The sequence below is a fragment of the Eretmochelys imbricata genome, chromosome 2, assembly GCF_965152235.1.
Source record: "Eretmochelys imbricata isolate rEreImb1 chromosome 2, rEreImb1.hap1, whole genome shotgun sequence".
In the NCBI taxonomy this organism is placed as follows: Eukaryota; Metazoa; Chordata; order Testudines; family Cheloniidae; genus Eretmochelys; species Eretmochelys imbricata.
This window is the reverse complement of record NC_135573.1, coordinates 156,225,035-156,242,303: the sequence shown is the minus strand read 5'-3', so window position 1 is coordinate 156,242,303 and position 17,269 is coordinate 156,225,035. Positions and strand designations below refer to the sequence as shown.

At 43.7% G+C, this 17,269-nt stretch overlaps 1 protein-coding gene across 1 annotated transcript in view; it reads left to right on the top strand.

Annotated features, from left to right (window-relative positions):
- Positions 1-14,878, top strand: part of GLIPR2 (GLI pathogenesis related 2) — a 41,966-nt gene extending 27,088 nt beyond the window's left edge. The window contains exons 4-5 of the mRNA XM_077810878.1: positions 13,098-13,175; positions 14,335-14,878. Of these exons, the coding sequence (XP_077667004.1) occupies positions 13,098-13,175; positions 14,335-14,495 (239 nt within the window). The 3' untranslated portion in view covers positions 14,496-14,878. The remainder of the gene's footprint in view (positions 1-13,097; positions 13,176-14,334) is intronic.
- Positions 14,879-17,269: the final 2,391 nt, after the last annotated feature.

Sequence of the window (17,269 nt, the reverse complement as noted above, 5' to 3'; positions counted from 1 at the left end):
GTGGAAGCACTCCGCCGAGTTAATGCACTTAATGCACTTAGAGCATTTTCTGTGGGGACACACACACTTGAATATATAAAACCGATTTCTAAAAAACCGACTTCTATAAATTGGACCTTATTCCGTAGTGTAGACATACCCTTTGTGTCAACACCTTTGTGATCCCTCTTGAATCACCAGTGCAAATACTTTCTGACCTAAAAGAGAGATGACTTTTATGTGCGTTAGTTTAGACACGTGTGACGAACTGAGTTCTTAGTAAAACTATCTCACATAGGCAGCATGTGGTGAGTGCTCAGGAAGAACAATTTTCACTGAGCTCCCATTCATCCCTTCTCCAGTCCCTTATTTTAGTGACTTTAAGGCTTGCTTTCCCGCTGCTGGGACCCAGCAGTGCAGTAGGTTAGGAAGAGCGTTTGACTTAGAAGAAACATAGTTTCATACTGTCACCTTAGACCGTGATTTTCAAAAGAGCCCTGGGGAGGTCGGAACCCAAATCCCATTGTTATTAGGCCTCTAAGCGCCTTTGAAAATCCCAGACATCCCTTAATGGATATTCGTTCACAGTGAAAAATCATTAAACGCTTTGGCTCACTTCAGAACTATTAGCATGATGTCCTTTGGAATAGCATGAAACGTGCTTTTGGGGCAACATGGGGGAGCATAGTTGTTTGAAGTTAGCACAGGGCTTGTCCCTTGCTAGCTGTACTTTATTTCCTCCTTTTTATTAGCACTAATGTTCCAAAAACATTTTTTAACAGTTTATATGATGACTTTGTTCGACAACTTAGCAAAGAAAAAAAAAACCCTCTACATTATATAATCCGTACTTCTTCACGGAGCAGCTTTTTCTTCTACATGCTGTTTCCACAGCTGTTTTGTCTACTCTGCACCGAGAGCTTTTTACATGGCTGTATCTAATTTATTTATTTACAGTGTTGCACATCCTGCTGAGCAGTCTGAGCCATGTCCTCTCCTTTTTCCCCAAAATGATAACTTTTATGATACAAATCTTTTGAGACAACTACACTGTCTATAGAGCAGGGCCTTTTTAAGCACTTGTGAGTGAAAACTAGTTGTGTGCAGAAAATTGTTCTCAGCTGTTGCCTTAGGCTATGCCCCTGTGGAGTTGGTTCTCTTTCCACTTTTTTCCTTGTCCAGTTCCATCCAAATAATTAATTTGTGTCATGCTGAATGAGGCTGGAAACTGGCTGTATTATGGAGTCTATTCAAGTAGTTAACAAAGGGAGTTAGTGTCTTCCAATTTCCTTTCCAGATGAAGGAAACATCAGTAAGTCTCCAACTTGGCATGCAGTCTCTCTAAAAAGAGCTGTTGCATTGCTGGATTCTTAGTGTTCGACAAGAATGCTGGCATAGTTGGGTTTCATGTGTCAGAAAAAAATTAGGGTTTGAAAATGTAATGTCTTAACTGTGCGTTTTTAGAATTTCTTTACATTTCATTATAAGAGTTCCAGAGTAAAACGGTCTATGGCTGTTGTTTGAAATTTATTTAGCCCTGTATTCTGCCAAGTATGCATCGGTCATTTGCTCCCTCTGATCTTGAGGAAGTTGAGTTGCAGACTTTCTTTTTTTGTGCTCAGATGAGTGACATCATCATCACCATTTACCTAGTGTATTCTACCTCTCTCTTCTTTGGGCTGCTCTGGTACACCACACACCTGATGGCATGCCAGGTGTCTCGTGAACTTGAAGGCAGGTACTAGAGACGCTTAGGACAATATTCTGACTAGACCCTATGTGGTGGGAAGTACAAGAGGGCACCTTGTGATCCATGAAAGGGCCATAGAGGAATGCAGACTGTGCATTCTGGGGAGAAAAGGGACTTCACTATTCTACTGCCCAGGGGACACATGATTTCCCAAAGGATTGGAAGGATGCAGGCCCTAGCCTATGGAGATGGATCAGCATGCAGAAGGGAACAAGCTTCACCACAATAAAGGAGTGTAGTAGCAGGCATGCCTTGAGACTTCCCGATACGCCTCGTGGCAAGGATGGCTCCTTACCACTCAGTGCAGAGTCGCACACTACGGACTTGATCAGTAAAAAGGTTTGTATAGGCTGGAGCACCTGGTGCGTTGCAGCAGCACACACTGCATGTCTACTAGAAAGACCTGTCTGAGGGCTGGCAAAAAAGAAAGTTTCAATATTATAAATAAATATTGGTTACAGTAAGCAAATACGTGGTTTATTTTTGAGGGGAAACAACTCTACATTTCCTCATAATTCTAAGACAGTTTTTGTTTAAAAATGAAATTAGAAAAATGTTAATTTTTTTTTAAATCAAGCCCAATTCCACTGCTTGTCTTTACAAGGAATAATATCTAACTCTGTTAGTCTACTTATGAAAATCACTAGGATTACTCATGGAGTAACGTACTACTCAGTATGAGGAAAGGCACCACAAGATATTAAGGAAGTGTACAAAAAAGCAAGTGAGAGAAGAGGTTTTAGAGGGAGAAGAATAATGCATACCTCTTCTCCATCTTCACTATAAAATCATTATCATCACAATAGAGCAGTATCAACTCTTAGAACATAAAGTTTCTGCTTATCGGGTTGACCTGTTCTTATTATCCATGTTCTGTCATCAACATGCTATATGGGATTTTAGCAGCTTTTCCTCATAGCCAGGACATGTCAAAAACCATCCAAGACTGTCAGTTCACACTTCAGAGAGGCATGCCAGGATTGCTGTCTAGTAGGGGCCATCAGTCAGACATTGTCAGGAACAGCTGTGTTTCCTTAGAAAAGTTTTGCAATTTCAGCTGTGGTTCACAGCAGTAAAATCAAGTAAAGTTTTTTTTTTTTAAAGTGTTAGCACATTGCTCTGCAACTAAGCCCAGCAGAAAGGAAGCTCCGGAAGTGATTTAAAAAAAGATCACATCTGTTTGCACACTGCTTGCACCCACCACTTCCACTATGATCTGGTAACTGTCATCTAGGGTAGGTGGGTGTGGTTGGTTTGTTTGGCTTTTTCCTTTAAACTAAAATGTACTTCTTAGGAGTGCCAGCTCAGCCAAATGTTTCCTTTTTGGGGTTTTGTTCGTTTGTCGTTGCTGTTGTTTTACAAAATGTTTATTCAAATGTAAAGTAAAACGGTGGCATTTAATATAAAATTACATTGCTCAATACAAAATCAGTTCAGGTGGATTAACTAGAAATGTGGTGGTGAGTTCTCTATATCATCAAACTTGGGGAAATAGATGATGTTACAGTTACTGGCTAACTGCACTTCTGACACCCCTCCCCGCCCCCCCGGTCTCTTGGCGTGCACCCCTTCTCAGATCTCTAGCCATCACCTGTCTTAAAGTGGAATTGTGCCGTTCTCCTATTCTCAGGCTGGTCTCTGGCTGCAGTCTTCTGTGCATGATTCTGTGCTTGTCTGAGCAGGTCTGAATTTATATCCGGCACCTGCAAGCCTGTTCCCTCTGGAAGCTATGACAGTGGTACCCAGTGACCGGACAGGCTTTTTAAAGTAAAGTGTCAAATATTAACACACAAGCATTTAAGAGAAAAAAAGATCTTAAGAACAATACTGCCAACCTTATGAGATCAAAAATAATAAGTCAGACCCTCTCTTGAGATCCAAACTCATGAATCATGCCCTCAAATCATGAGATTGGCCCCCAAATAGTCTTTTTTTTTTTAAATCAAATCATGGTTTTTATTCTGTCTTTTGACTTTTTAAGTCCCCTTTATTCCCCTGCCAATGTGTGTGGGACAATTTCAGGTAGAAAAGTCAACCTGTAATGCACACAACAATTCATACCTCTCCAGGCTGCTCAGATGGAAACTCCACTTGCCTTCTCCTCACCCTTAACCTAGAGGAACTGCCATTCATCTCATGTTTTGAATAAGGGAAAATTCATGAGTTGGCAACCAATCATCATATTTTTATGAAACAGATAAACACCCCAAAATTGCTAAAGTGATGATAAAATTGTGAATAATAAAGCAGATTGTACTTATAGCTAGTTTACAAGGTATCTAACTATTATCCATATGGGGCTCCTAATTGGGCTAAGTTTCCTATAAATCCCACAAAACCTCTGGGGTCTGGCTGGCATAATTACTTCCATTAACGCAACCCATTTCTCTCTCCCAGCCTCAGCAAAAACAGTGGCTCTCCCTGCAGCTCCCAGCTGTTTGCTGCTGCCTCACCCGACAGCTGCAGTTGCCATCTTGCTGGCTCCAGCAGCTGCAGTGCAGGGAGGGGGCCCAGCAACACCACGTGACCAAGCATCACCAGCAAACCATGGCAAAAATCAGGGGGGACGACATGATCCCATGTGCTTCCCTATGCATCACCTCTGTGCCCAGCAGGGAGGGGGGTTTCAGGGCTTCAGCCCTGAGGAGTGCACCTGGCAGGGCTTGGGGCTTCAGCAAGAGCAGGGCTGAAGCCCTGAGTCCCAGCAGGTGCCTCCCATGGGGCTGAAGCCCCGAGATCCTCCTCCCCACAGGGCTGAATCCCCAAGGCCCGGCAGGCAAACCCCAGTTCTTGAATTTCTGAAGATTGTCATATGCGTCTTAGAGGGTCAGTGAGTTTGACCACCCCAGTATGCATTAGATTAAGGCATTCATACAGAAAATTCTAATAGCCCAATATACAGTAACTTTACCTCACTGACCAGGTCACATAGAGAGTTCATAAAATTCTTACCTAGTAGAATTCTTAAAATATTACATAACAACTCCATGTCTGTCATTGGTTCGTCATGTCTTGCATATTCTCTGTTCTGTTCCTGGTAAGTTCTTTCTTCATATGAAGTCTGAAAGCATCTATCAGACCTAGAATAAAGACTGTGGGCTTAATTCATTCCTGTGTTACTGTGTAATGCTGTGCATTTACACTGACCTATAGCAGGAGTAACATAGGGTTCATTCAGATTCTGCAGCTGAAGAAAAGGTTGCAATTGGAGCCACTTAACCAGGAAGAATTATATTTTGACATGCACTCGATTTAACGGAGATGTTGATACAAAAACATCACATTCAAAATAAGCTCATAGCATCAAGAAGATCTTGGTTTGGGCCTCATTGATTGATTGAGCAATTTATTTTAGACACGTTACTCTTGAATGAAGCACAAAAGTGTCTATGATTTGTCTTCAGTGTGCAGGTGTAACTTCTGTTAGCATTAATGGGAATCACACTTGCAAATCTAGGTGCACAGAGATCACCCCACCACGCCTATGCAGCTCCAAAACAGGTCTTGTTTCAATGGCTTTTCTTGGGCCAAAACTCAAGAGAAGGCAGAGGGGGAGAGAGAAGAGCCCATAATTATGCTTGAAACAATTGCTTCAGAAAGTGTCTGAGTGAGATGCAGTTTACTTTTACCACCAGTTTATGTGTCAAATGTAAACTAACACCTGCTGGAGAGCACCAGGACGGCAAGCAGTCATGTGCAGGTCACTACATAATGCATTCAGTTCATAGATCTGTATCATAAACAGCACTTCACTTGCCCTTTGTCTTCAGGGCAGAGCATTGACTGAACCCTCTTGCAGTGATGAGCTGCCAAAATCTTAACTACGGGTTCCCTCCTCACACCACGAGGGGGTCATTGCCCGCCCCTTGGGACTCCTGCCCCATCCAACCCCCACGTTCCTTGACGCCCACCCCCCAGGACCCCTGCCCCATCCACCCCTGTCCCCTGACTGCCCCCAGAACCAGGCAGGAGGGTCTTGTGGGCCACCATAGTGCGTGCCCACCCCACCCCTAAGAGCCAGAGGGACCTGCCGGGGGGCGAGGTGGGGAGTCCTGGCGGTCCTTACTTGGGGCAGCTCCCAGGAAGCATCCAGCAGGTCCCTCTGGCTCCTAGGGGTGTGGGAGCGTAGCTGGGGGGGGGGAGCAGGGGGAGCAGCCACTCCCCCCACTGATCACATCAAAAGTGGCGCCTTAGGCGCCGACTCTGTGGGTGCTCTGGGGCTGGAGCACCCATGGGGAAAATTTGGTGGGTGCAGAGCACCCACCAGTAGCTCCCCACCCTGCACCCGGCCCCAGATCACCTCACCTCTGCTCCACCTCCACCCCTGAACGCACCGCCCTGCTCTGTTTCTCTGCGCCCCGCACCCACCCGCTTCCCACGAATCAGCTGTTCAGCGGGAAGCCTGGGAGGGCTGAGAAGCAGGCGGCGGCTTCCCGCTCAGGCTGAGGGTAGCAGAGGTGAGCTGGGGTGGGAAGCGGTTCCCCTACGTGCCCCCCCGCCCAGGTTACCTGCTGCGGCACAGGCGGCCCTCCTCGCATCCCCCCGCCCCAGCTCACCTCCGCCTCCCTGGGCCTGAGTGCGAAGCCGCCGCCTGCTTCTCAGCCCGCCCCGGCTTCCTGCGTGAACAGCTGATTCGCGGGAAGCCTGGGTGGGGCGGAGAAGCAGAGCGGGGCAGTGCGTTCAGGGGAGGAGGCGGAGCGGAGGTGAACTGTGGCCGGGGGTGGGGTGGGGAGCTGCCGATGGGTGCTCTGCACCCACCAAATTTTCCCCTTGGGTGCTCCAGGTCTGGAGCACCCATGGAGTCGGTGCCTAAGGCGCCACTTCTGGCCGGTTAAATTTAGAAGCCTTTTTAGAACCGGTTGTCCTTCACGGAACAACTGGTTCTAAAAGGGCTTCTAAATTTAACAACCGGTTCTAGCGAACTGGTGCAAACCGGCTCCAGCTCACCACTGCCCTCTTGTCAACTAAGACCGGGAGGTTAGTGAAGTCATAATTCTATGGGAGCATGTAAGTGGAGGGGTTGAGTGTGTTGCATCCTGAGAACTGAAGCCACACACATATGAACAGTAGACTTCAGTTTGAGACATTGGTAGCAGTCGAAGGCTAAAACTGCCTGTGAAATAGCAAAACATGAGTCATTGCTGTTCTGCAGTCAGAGAATTAACTAGGGCCCAACATTGTGCATGTTTGTAGGCCTATCAGCTTTGGCAGCATTAACTGACTTATTACTCTCCTTCCTGGAATGTTAAGCAGAGATAACATAGCTGATGGGAGTGGGAGACAAATCTAGGCCCTTTGATGCTTGTTATAAGCAATCTCTGAAAATTGTGGTTGTGGTTTTTTTTTTCAAATTGACTTCAGAGAGAGTGCTTTGCATCTGCAAATTGTATTTGGAGCCCCTGCCTTCAGTATTTTCTGTTGTGGCTTACTTATTACAGATTAATCGACTGGGAAACCAGATACACGAAAGCATAAATTAGAGCAAGGTTATTTATTTGATAAACTTTTCCTTGTCCACAGAGCGACATTCATCTGTGGTGCTGCATAAATTATCATAATTATGTAAAAATCGCTCCCTTTCCGCTCTGGGTTGGTCGGGAGCAGGCAGCACTCACCTGTGTGCTGGAGAACCTGATGTTGACAATAAAGGAGATCCTGAGTATTCCAGCGGTGGTGTTGGATAGGTGGGAATCCTCTTGACACCCTCCACCGCAGTCCTTTTATTTGTAGAGGAAATTAAAATTGGTGGTGCCTCCCCCTGGCTGGGCCCTGTCCACACTCAATGGTGTGCCTTGGGAACCTCCAGGAGTAACCTTGAGCTAATCTGTGCAATTGGTCTAACTCAACAATTCCAATTATAAACAATGTACTCCCAATATACACTTAGATTTGAATTAACATACCTTTACTTAACAACTTTAAAAAACATGATAGACTGAGATTAAATGTCACCTCTAATTTAAATCGGCAGGGGGAGCAGTTCAATAAATCAATTAACAAATACAGTTTACAATAGTAAATGAAACGTATCTAACTTGCCTTTACCCTGCCACCATTTACCCTTCCCCAAAGTGGACATTCCTCTGGATTTCAGAGTTCTCAACACTTGCTTGGCTGGGCGTGCTTGGAGATCTTGAAACTGGAGAAAGCACTCCCTTGGTCCAGTGAATCCATCCAGCCAAGGCAACAAGCTGCACAACCTCTCTGAAGATTGTTTCAACCAAATGTCAGAAATCCTGGTTCTTGTTCGATGAGAAGACCACTCAGCCTCTTCTCAGACTCAGACAACCCCTTAGAGTCTCTTTGCTGTGCCCCTTCCCATACAAATGCTTTCCCAAACCAGGCTGGTGGTTACTCACACACTGCCTTCACCTGAGGCCCACCTCAGTCAGCTCCAGGAACAGCAACAGTCTCTGCCCTGGCTCCAGTGAAGCCACCAACCACCTCTGAGGCTCCCTGTTTGGTCAAAGCCGCAGCAGGCTCTGGGTAGTAGCTTCTGGCTTCCTGGCAGTAGGTTAGCAGCAGCTCCTGGAATGGACAGTGATCCACAAAAGCAATCTCAGCTCTTCTCCCAAAAATGGAGCCCACCACACGCTCCCCCTGCATTCCCTGGGAGAGGATGACTCTCCCCCTTCCCCAAGGCATTATGGGAGTTGTAATCTCCAAGGCGGGATTGCAGCACTCAGGATCTTCCCAGTTAAATTCAGAGGTGTGGAGAGGCAGCTCAAAACTCAGTTGGTACCCATGGAAGCCACCCAAAATACAGCTAGACTCCCTATGGTCTGAGTTTGCAAATCCCCCAGGATACTCTCAATTTATTGATCCTGCAAGTTCTTGATTGGTTCCTGAGGGGTGCAAAGCACCTTCAACTCCCATTTTGAATTCCAACAGTTAACAACTGTCAGGAAGTAATGGTGAACTTGCAGGATTGGTCCCTCATAGAAGAGAGGCAAAATGAAATGGCTGTTGGCCTCCTCAAAGTTGCAGACACAAAAGAACCTGACAGTAAACAGAAGAGCAAATAAACCTTCCATCCTCAACAGCTTTCCCCTTCCTCCCCCAAAACAAAGAACGAAAATAGAGCCAAATTCATCACTTAAGTAAACTCAAAGCCGGCCTTAGAGGCAGGCAAGTTGTATGCCAACCTTTTTCTCAGCTGATCTGCTTGTATGTGTGCATGCATGACAAAAACATTTTCCTCCCTGGGTGGCAAAACGCCTAGGCCAGCCTTGCTCCATGCACTGCCATACAGTTTAGTGGAACTACATGGTCAATGATCAGTTCGCCCCATTAAACACAATCTGTTCCACATAAAACGTCTTGTTAGGGGGCTTATTCGTTCACCCAGTTTCTTCCCTGGTCCTTCTCGCATGAACAGAGAGCAACAATACCAGAAGTCCAAAGGTGCAAACAATTTGATGTTTATTGGGGTGAACTTCCAGCAAGCATGTTTCCAGTTTCCTTCCTTAGTGTCCCCCTTCCCAGCTCTGACACCACCGAGCCTCACACCTGTGTTCCTGTTCCCATTCCACCCCCTTAGCCAAACATGATTCCAATTTCCCCACCCCCATTCCCTGTTCCCATTTCCCACACCCATCCACTTCCTGATTGACTGCAGACTATATAGTAAAACTTGAGTTCTGCTTAGCTATACCTTAACCAATCATTTTCCTGAAATTTAACTAACCAATCCTAACATATTGTAACATGATTATTTAACCAATTATATCCCCCAACCTTAATTAGTTTACACCCAGCAAAATTAATTATACAGCAGACAGAAACAATCACAGAACCAGACAGAGATTATACAGACAAACAATGGGGAAATGGGGACTACAGTGATAGAACAAACACAGAAATGAGGATTTCACATCCCAGCTATTGATAAGTGAGTTCTTGCCAGACAGGATGCTATCAAACTAAGTTTCCTTTTACGTCCTCTAGGCACTTCCCTTTCTCTGGAGGTGATAGGCATTATCAGGACAGGATTGTATTCCTAACAGCCCAATAGCACCTTATTTCAATGTGACTAGTTTGGAATGTGAGGAGGTGACCGTTCGCTTCCCAGCTTATGGCTGCCTCAGTTGCTTAGCCAAAGATCTTAGCCTAAGAACAGAGCCTCAGACTGTCACAGTAAGACAAGGCTCTTACACCGGCAGACAGTGATTTTGATTCTTTCTTTTATACATCTATAACTAGCTAAGTGATAAGAATACACCTAATTTCTTAGAGTATAGGTCTTTACAGACAGGCCTGAATATCTATATCCTAACACCTCTGAACTCCAACGAACTGCAAGCCTTGTTCTGCCAAGGCTGGGAATAAACAGATCACAGGGCTATAAACATTAACAAAGCCATGATGCAATGCTACTAACAAATGATAAAACTCTTAACTCAAGACAGAGCTTGCCTGAGTCATTTTTTTTGTTCTAAGGATTTGTGTAGTATAATCAAAGTTTCTTAATTTCATTGCAGGACAAAAAAGGATTAAAATAGCAGAAGATGGTAAATAGTAAAAACAGCTATTGAAATGTGGTTCTGGTCAGATAGCTTCTGGGGTGGAGGTGAACAATGCCGCTCAGGTGTGTCGGCAAGGGTAGCTTAAAGCTCACATTATTACCTCCCTGATCCTGGTGCTGGCTTTGTGCAGGGCCAGTCCCTGTGAACTGAAGGCTACCCTAACAAATGGTCCCAGGGATTTTAACTGCAGCCAAGGATTGGTGTATCACAGAGGTGTCTTTGCCTTGTCCCCCTTTCCCTAATCTACTTGCAGTAGGGGATGGTGCAGGACTCTCTACATCAGCTCTGTCCCACCAGAGGATTACCCTCACACTGACATGATCTTCCCTGGTTCACTTACATTGGTTTAGATCAAGACTATGCTTTTCATGTGACCCCAAGCACCTACACTGCACTGGCGAATCTGGTCTAGTGTCTTTAATAACTCATTCAAAAAGTTTAGAAGAGCAGCTGTAGTAGTTGACTGTATCAGAAGCTTAACAAGAAAATTGGACCACATAGATGTTCTCCAAATGGTGCAGGAGCTGTATAGAATTAAAACGCTGGGGTCAGGGATTGACTGCACAACAGCCCGCATTGAAAAACACACACACAACACAAACTCTACAGCACAGGCACAATATTCGGTAAGTTCAGTGCTTACAATGGGGAGGGGGTGTTACACTTATCCCTGATCAAAAGAATATTGCAGAGGAGACCTGCTTTGAATTTTTTGTAGAGTCTCAAGTGGCTCCTTCTTTCCTTTAACTGGCTTTTCTTTGGTGGTGGATAGAGGAAACTTCTTGACGCTCTGTGACTTTTTCCTGACTGACTTCTGGAGTGCACCTGCTGTGACGCTTCCCAGCTTACCCAGGGATGTGAGGCACCTCGCTGCCACCTGCCCTTCGCATGAGGAAGTCTTATCTGCCTGGTGTGGATCAGCACCATAACCCCACCAGCCTCTGGCAAAACAAGCACTGCCTTCCAGGCCTCCACAGGCTTCACTCTCTCTGTATGGGTTAGCAATAGGCACACACCAATCCCCAAGTCCTCTGTGCATCCCTCTGCAGTGCCCAGCCCCTATTCCACTGAACACTCACAGAACTATCAGGTTGGCTACTCCCAAAGGAATAGTACGCAGCAGCTTACTAGTTTCACCTCAGGATCACCATTCCACTTAACACGGAGCACTTAGATACATTTATAGTGAAAGCAAGTTTGTCATCAAAGAACGGAGATTCAAATGATAGTCAGAAAGAATACTGGAAACAACTGGTTACGTGTAAAACAAAATGATAATATGCTTGCTAGAGCCTATAACACACAAGACGAATAGCCCTGCCTCACACAGATTAGCTCCCCCCAAGTCCTTTCCCCAGCCTTTTCAACCAGAATGGCTGAGACCTGCTTTCATAAGATCAAGCCTGCTGGCAGCTTGTCCTCACAGACTGAAGGATACCTGGTGTACCTCCGTACCCCCAGTTTTGCCCCCAAAAGTTCATTGTCTTTACTCATAAACAGGATAACCCCTGCTGGTTTTGTTTTTTCCTGCAGCACTCACAGTCTGACTGAAAGACTTCCTTTGTAAGATTCACAATGGTTGTCTCCCACCTCCTGTCTGGAGAAGTCTGTCTCAGTGCACACTACCTCTAAGTGACCAGCCTTTAACTACAAGGCCTTATGAATATAATTTTCAGTATACATTTCCACATTCTGCCCATACATTTCACAATGATTTGATGACCACTGTGACACAGGCTTTCAGCAAAGACTTTATCTGACCTACTTTGGTGAATCCCTGTGCCCTCTGCCAATGGACATCAAGAGGTTCTTGGGTCACACCTGCCATCCAGAGAGGGCCCAATAATTTGAACTGCAAGCTTTTTCATATTCTTCTCTAGCCGAAGTTCATTGAGACAGAGGAAATTGTCTCAAAGATATCAGGGAAATTAAGTCTTCCCAGTGAATGCATTAGCTTAAAGCTGCTGGTAACTGCTTTATATTGGGACCAAATATTATCATTGCTTTTGATTTATTGCTTTTCTATTTTTTCATGTTTTGAGGGGGTTATAAATCTGACAGGCTTGGATTACCATTGGGGTTTTTGGTGGGGTTGGGAAAGGGGTATTTCTGCTTTATTTGGTGGATAAATTTGCTAGGTGTAATAATCATACTGCCCTCCGCTATTCGGATCACAGGGAATAAATAAGACTAGAAATCACCCAGACATGTGGAAATGGGGGTGGTGGGAGCATTGCCCTTGTCCACAAATCCCCAAGCAGAAACCCCTCTGTAAAAGACCAGCACTTCATCCTTAACTTATTCTGTTCTGTGTAAATAATACAGACAGTGGATAATTTTACTGTACATGCCATCAGCCAACAGGGTGAGTTAATCTTTCTGAAACCTCACTTTAGTGCTCATCCTTTTGGGTAGGTTTGTGGTTTTTAATTTTAATTCTCTCTGAAAGTACATCATCCTGTTTAGGGTGTGGCCTTTTATGTCTCTTTCTGTTGCTGTTTCTCAGAAAGGGCCTAGGGTTTTCTTCTGTTACAGAAAGCATCCATCAGCACACTGTTTCTCTTTTCTTGCTCTAATTCCTTTTATAATGGAATGCTGTATTTGAGTATGATGGTAATTGGGGAGTGGGACGGGAAGGCCACTTGTAACTAAGAACTTCCCTCGATTCAAGAAGAAGCTTAAAATTATTACTCATTCTATGTTTATATGACTCCATTTAATCATCAAGAGTTCTTGCTGATCTATTAACAGAAGAATCTTGTGGGCAAGGAGATGTGAGTTGCAGTTTGCTGAGTTCACTCTGTCTGTTGCAATTCCACAGCATCATTTCTTTTGTCTTGCAGGAAAAGAAGTAGCTGAAAGATGGTACACTGAAATAAAAAATTACAGCTTTCAAAACCCAGGGTTTTCTTCTGGGACAGGTGAGCTCAGGCTGTGCACTGCTCCTTCAAAGATGCAGCTCTTACTTCAAAAAGTTGTTAAAGCTACTTTCTCACTATTTTTCAAAAATCAGCTGTTTAAAAAAAAATTCAGATGTGTGTGTAAAAGACCAGTGTTAGAATTGCTCACAGGAAAATGACAAGAACTGGAAGGATAAAAGGAAACTGTGACTCTGAGGGGAATGAGAAAGTAAACAAAATTTGTATTAGAAACAAAGTAGATATATTTTTTAAAATGTCTCAGTCTTTTTCCTTCAACTGTCATTATTAAAAGGTGTTGGTTTTGAGGACAAATGCACTTTATTTCCCACAAATTATCAAAATTGTAATAATAGAAACCGTACAGCTGTTTAATTAAAGATACTGTGCTGATGTCTGCCTTGATTTTACATCTCCTACCATCTAATTCCATTGATGTCAATGAAGTGTTACCTAGAGTGGAAATTGGGGCCAAATGTTGGCTCCTTAGTTGCCTGTTAGCAACTTAGTATGAGATGAAAATACCGTTGTTCCTGGAATTGGCAGGAAACAATGAGAGAGATTTCAAAAGTTTTTCATAGGAAAGTTCATTTATCTGTAACTGTGCATAGAGGAAACAGCTGGTGGAGTAGGTTCTGAGAGACAGCCACTCCACAACTGTCAGAAGAGACTAGAAAAAAGCCAGGGAAGTTAATGTTTCACTAATGCTATTAACTTATGCTGTGCACCATGGAAACATAGTCGGAGGAATCAGCACGTTGAAGCAGGTGGGGAACAGTCAGTGGTAGGATGGTTACTTTGTCAGCCATACTGCTGGGAGAGAAGGGGCTGCGATCATTGCTGGGCATGGTATGATGCATACCCAGGGTCTTGAATCTGGGGCTTTTGTACTTGATGTTCATCAAGGCCTGGTTATCTCCACGTAACTTTTCCTATGTATTTTGGTTTTGGAACAGAGCAAAGAGCTCATGAGTGCAGTGGAGAACCATATTGGCTGTCTTTCTAAAAACTATTCGATCAGCTGCATTTTTTTTTTCACCTTCTAGGCTTGTTATCCTGTCAGAGAAAGAAACTAACTTAGTTTGGTGTGACTTGTTTTTGCTCAATCACTAGAAATCCAAAGTCCAAAGATAATGTGTTTATTTGACCTTTTTCCTCTTAGGTCACTTTACAGCAATGGTTTGGAAGAACACAAAGAAGATGGGAATTGGAAAAGCCACAGCAAATGATGGCTCCACATTTGTGGTGGCCAGATACGATCCACCTGGAAATGTAGTAAATCCAGGTTTCTATGAAGAAAACGTTCTTCCTCCAAAGAAATAATAAAAAGACAGTTTTTTTGGTTAATGAAAAGTGTACTTGTGGACTGAAGACATCTTTAAAATTAAATAAAATCAAATGATATTCCGTGCTTGATACTACCGCTCACCTGTCACTACGAGGCAACAACTATGTTACTTGAATGAGTCCATACAGTAGATCTATACAACTTCAGAGATATGTCCTTGTTCTGAACTAATTCATTTGAGAAGTACTAAAGCATGGATATGTGCAAACTCCAAGATTTTGATTTTGCCAAACATGTAAAGGGCAAGAATTTATGTGGATTTTTAATAGTTTGTGTGAACTGTGTGTGGCTTTTTTGTAAAGCAAACAAGTTTGTAACTTTATAACTTTGTAACTAAAAATATCACCTTGTAATAATCTATCACTGTATTCCAGTTTTCCAGTATTTTTTAATGCGACGCCATCTGTACGTTATTGTTTTAGGATCCAATTCTGCAATCTTGAGCCACGCAACACTCTCTTAGACTTCAGTAGGAAGTTACATACAAGTAAGGGCGGCGGGACCAGATCCATAAATATCTATCAAGAGTAAAATGTTGTTGAATGCTATCCGAAACAGCCGGTGAAACCATACAAATCAATCAGCTCTGTAATTAATGTCTGGTACAAAAGTTGTCAAAGATGTTTATATTCAATTGGTAGATTTTAAGTTTTAGTAGCTAAACTAGTTTTTGAACAGAATATATTTCCAATTCATATAATCCCTTAGATTTTACAGTACTTATGTTGCCTTACTTTAATGTACATCAAATTGGAGATAGATATTAAATGCACATGTCCTGTTTATTTCATTACAAAAAAACCGAAATATCCCCCTTTCTTTAGCTTCTTGCACTCTCTGACTCACTAAATGTTGCCACAACTTGCCCTTTTAGAACTAATCTAAGGAACTACTAGTTTACTTACCATCAAAATGTACTAAACTTTCTCTTAGACATCTATTGCCTGACATAGGTCCAGAGATTGTGCAGGTGGCTCGTGCTCCCATGCAAAGGGAATAATACTTAGTACTGGGGCCCTAGAGGAAGAATTTCAGTGGAGCGTCTTGGATTTTGCATTTTTGTTCAATGAACTAATTTTTGCTGCCAAATGAATATCAGGTACATCCCTCATACTAGAAGATCAGTAATGTTCCAGAGTCCTATTCTGTTATCCCCTAGAACAATCCTATGGGGTTACACTGGATATAAATGAGGCAACACTTTGGTCCACAGTGTTTACTTTGAGTTTGGACTATGCAGTAATAAGAAAATAAGAATAATATTTTTCTATGCAGGATGGATGTGTGAACCAATCCAAGGTTAAATTATCTCTTTAAAAATTGGCTGCAGGCATTTTTCCCCTATTAAATATAAAAAGGGGATCAGTGTTATCGCAGAGCTAGAGGGCCATGCACTGATACCCTGACTCCTATTGGGTATGACTGTGCTTCATAAGTATTCCTTTTGACTTCAGTGGGCTTCTGTAGGTCAGAATCTGGCCCACAGAGAGTATCAGTATGGAAAGGCTTTTTGTTTACACAATTTTGGTATATTGCAGTGTCATGGCTTAGTTATAGGTCACTGTGGTAGTGTGTTAGATTCCTTTTGCTGTAACCCAAGAATTTAACACCAAAAAATGAAAATCTGAAAATGAAAATAAATATTTTTCTTACGAATTACTGCTAGATAATTGTAGCCTAATTTGAATCACTTATCTCAGTCTATATCAGGGGTGGCCAACCTGTGACTCCGGAGCCGCATGCGGCTCTTCAGAGGTTAATATGCGGCTCCTTGCATAGGCGCTGACTCTGGGGCTGGAGCTACAGATACCAACTTACCAATGTGCTGGGGGGTGCTCACTCCTCAACCCCCTGCTCTGCCCCAGGCCCTGACCCCACTCCACCCCTTCCACCAAGGCCCCTGCCCCTTCCCCCAAGCCTGCCATGCCCTCGCTCCTCTCCCTCCCCCACAGAGCCTCCTGTGCATGCGAAACAGCTGATTGCGGCAGGTGGGAGGAGCTGGGGGGCTGGAGGGTGGGATCGGATGTAGGGCTGCTGGCGTATTACTGTGGCTCTTTGGCAATGTACATTGGTAAATTCTGGCTCCTTCTCAGGCTCAGGTTGGCCACCCCTGGTCTATATTAACTAATCCAGAAGCTTTATTTTCAGAATTAATTATATTGTTATAACTTTTACAATGCAGTGCACGGGAGTGGTGATTGTTTTGATCCAGTAAAGAAAGGAGTGGGGGGGAAACCCCCAATAAGTTGTAGATGATACAGCAGATCACAAATATTGCATACCTCCTGTATGAGGTCTGAATTAACACTTGCTCCCAGATGGGTGCAAGGTTGCACACATCTTAGAAGCAGGACTTACAATGTTATTTTCATCTTTTTATTTATTTTAATTTCACACATGCTCAGTAGAAGAGTCTCACTTTGGCCCTGATCCTGGCAAACTCTTACATAGGTACCTAAGTGTTCGCAAGTTTGGGGACTTCGTGTCCAAGAACTCAGTCTGAGAAATGCTGGAACCAAGCAACTCCAGAAAGTCTCCTACCATCCGTGCAACATACTATCTTCTCCAGAGGTGAAAATGGAAGAGTTTTAACAAAATGTTAGACAAAACTGATAATTTGAAACACCAACTTTATTACCTTATTTGAATAAATATATGCTTGTTATACTGACAGCCCTGAGACTGGCTGTATTGTTTCTTGAACAAGGAACTAGACCCAGGAAAACTTGGCCACCTATAGATCTGTTAG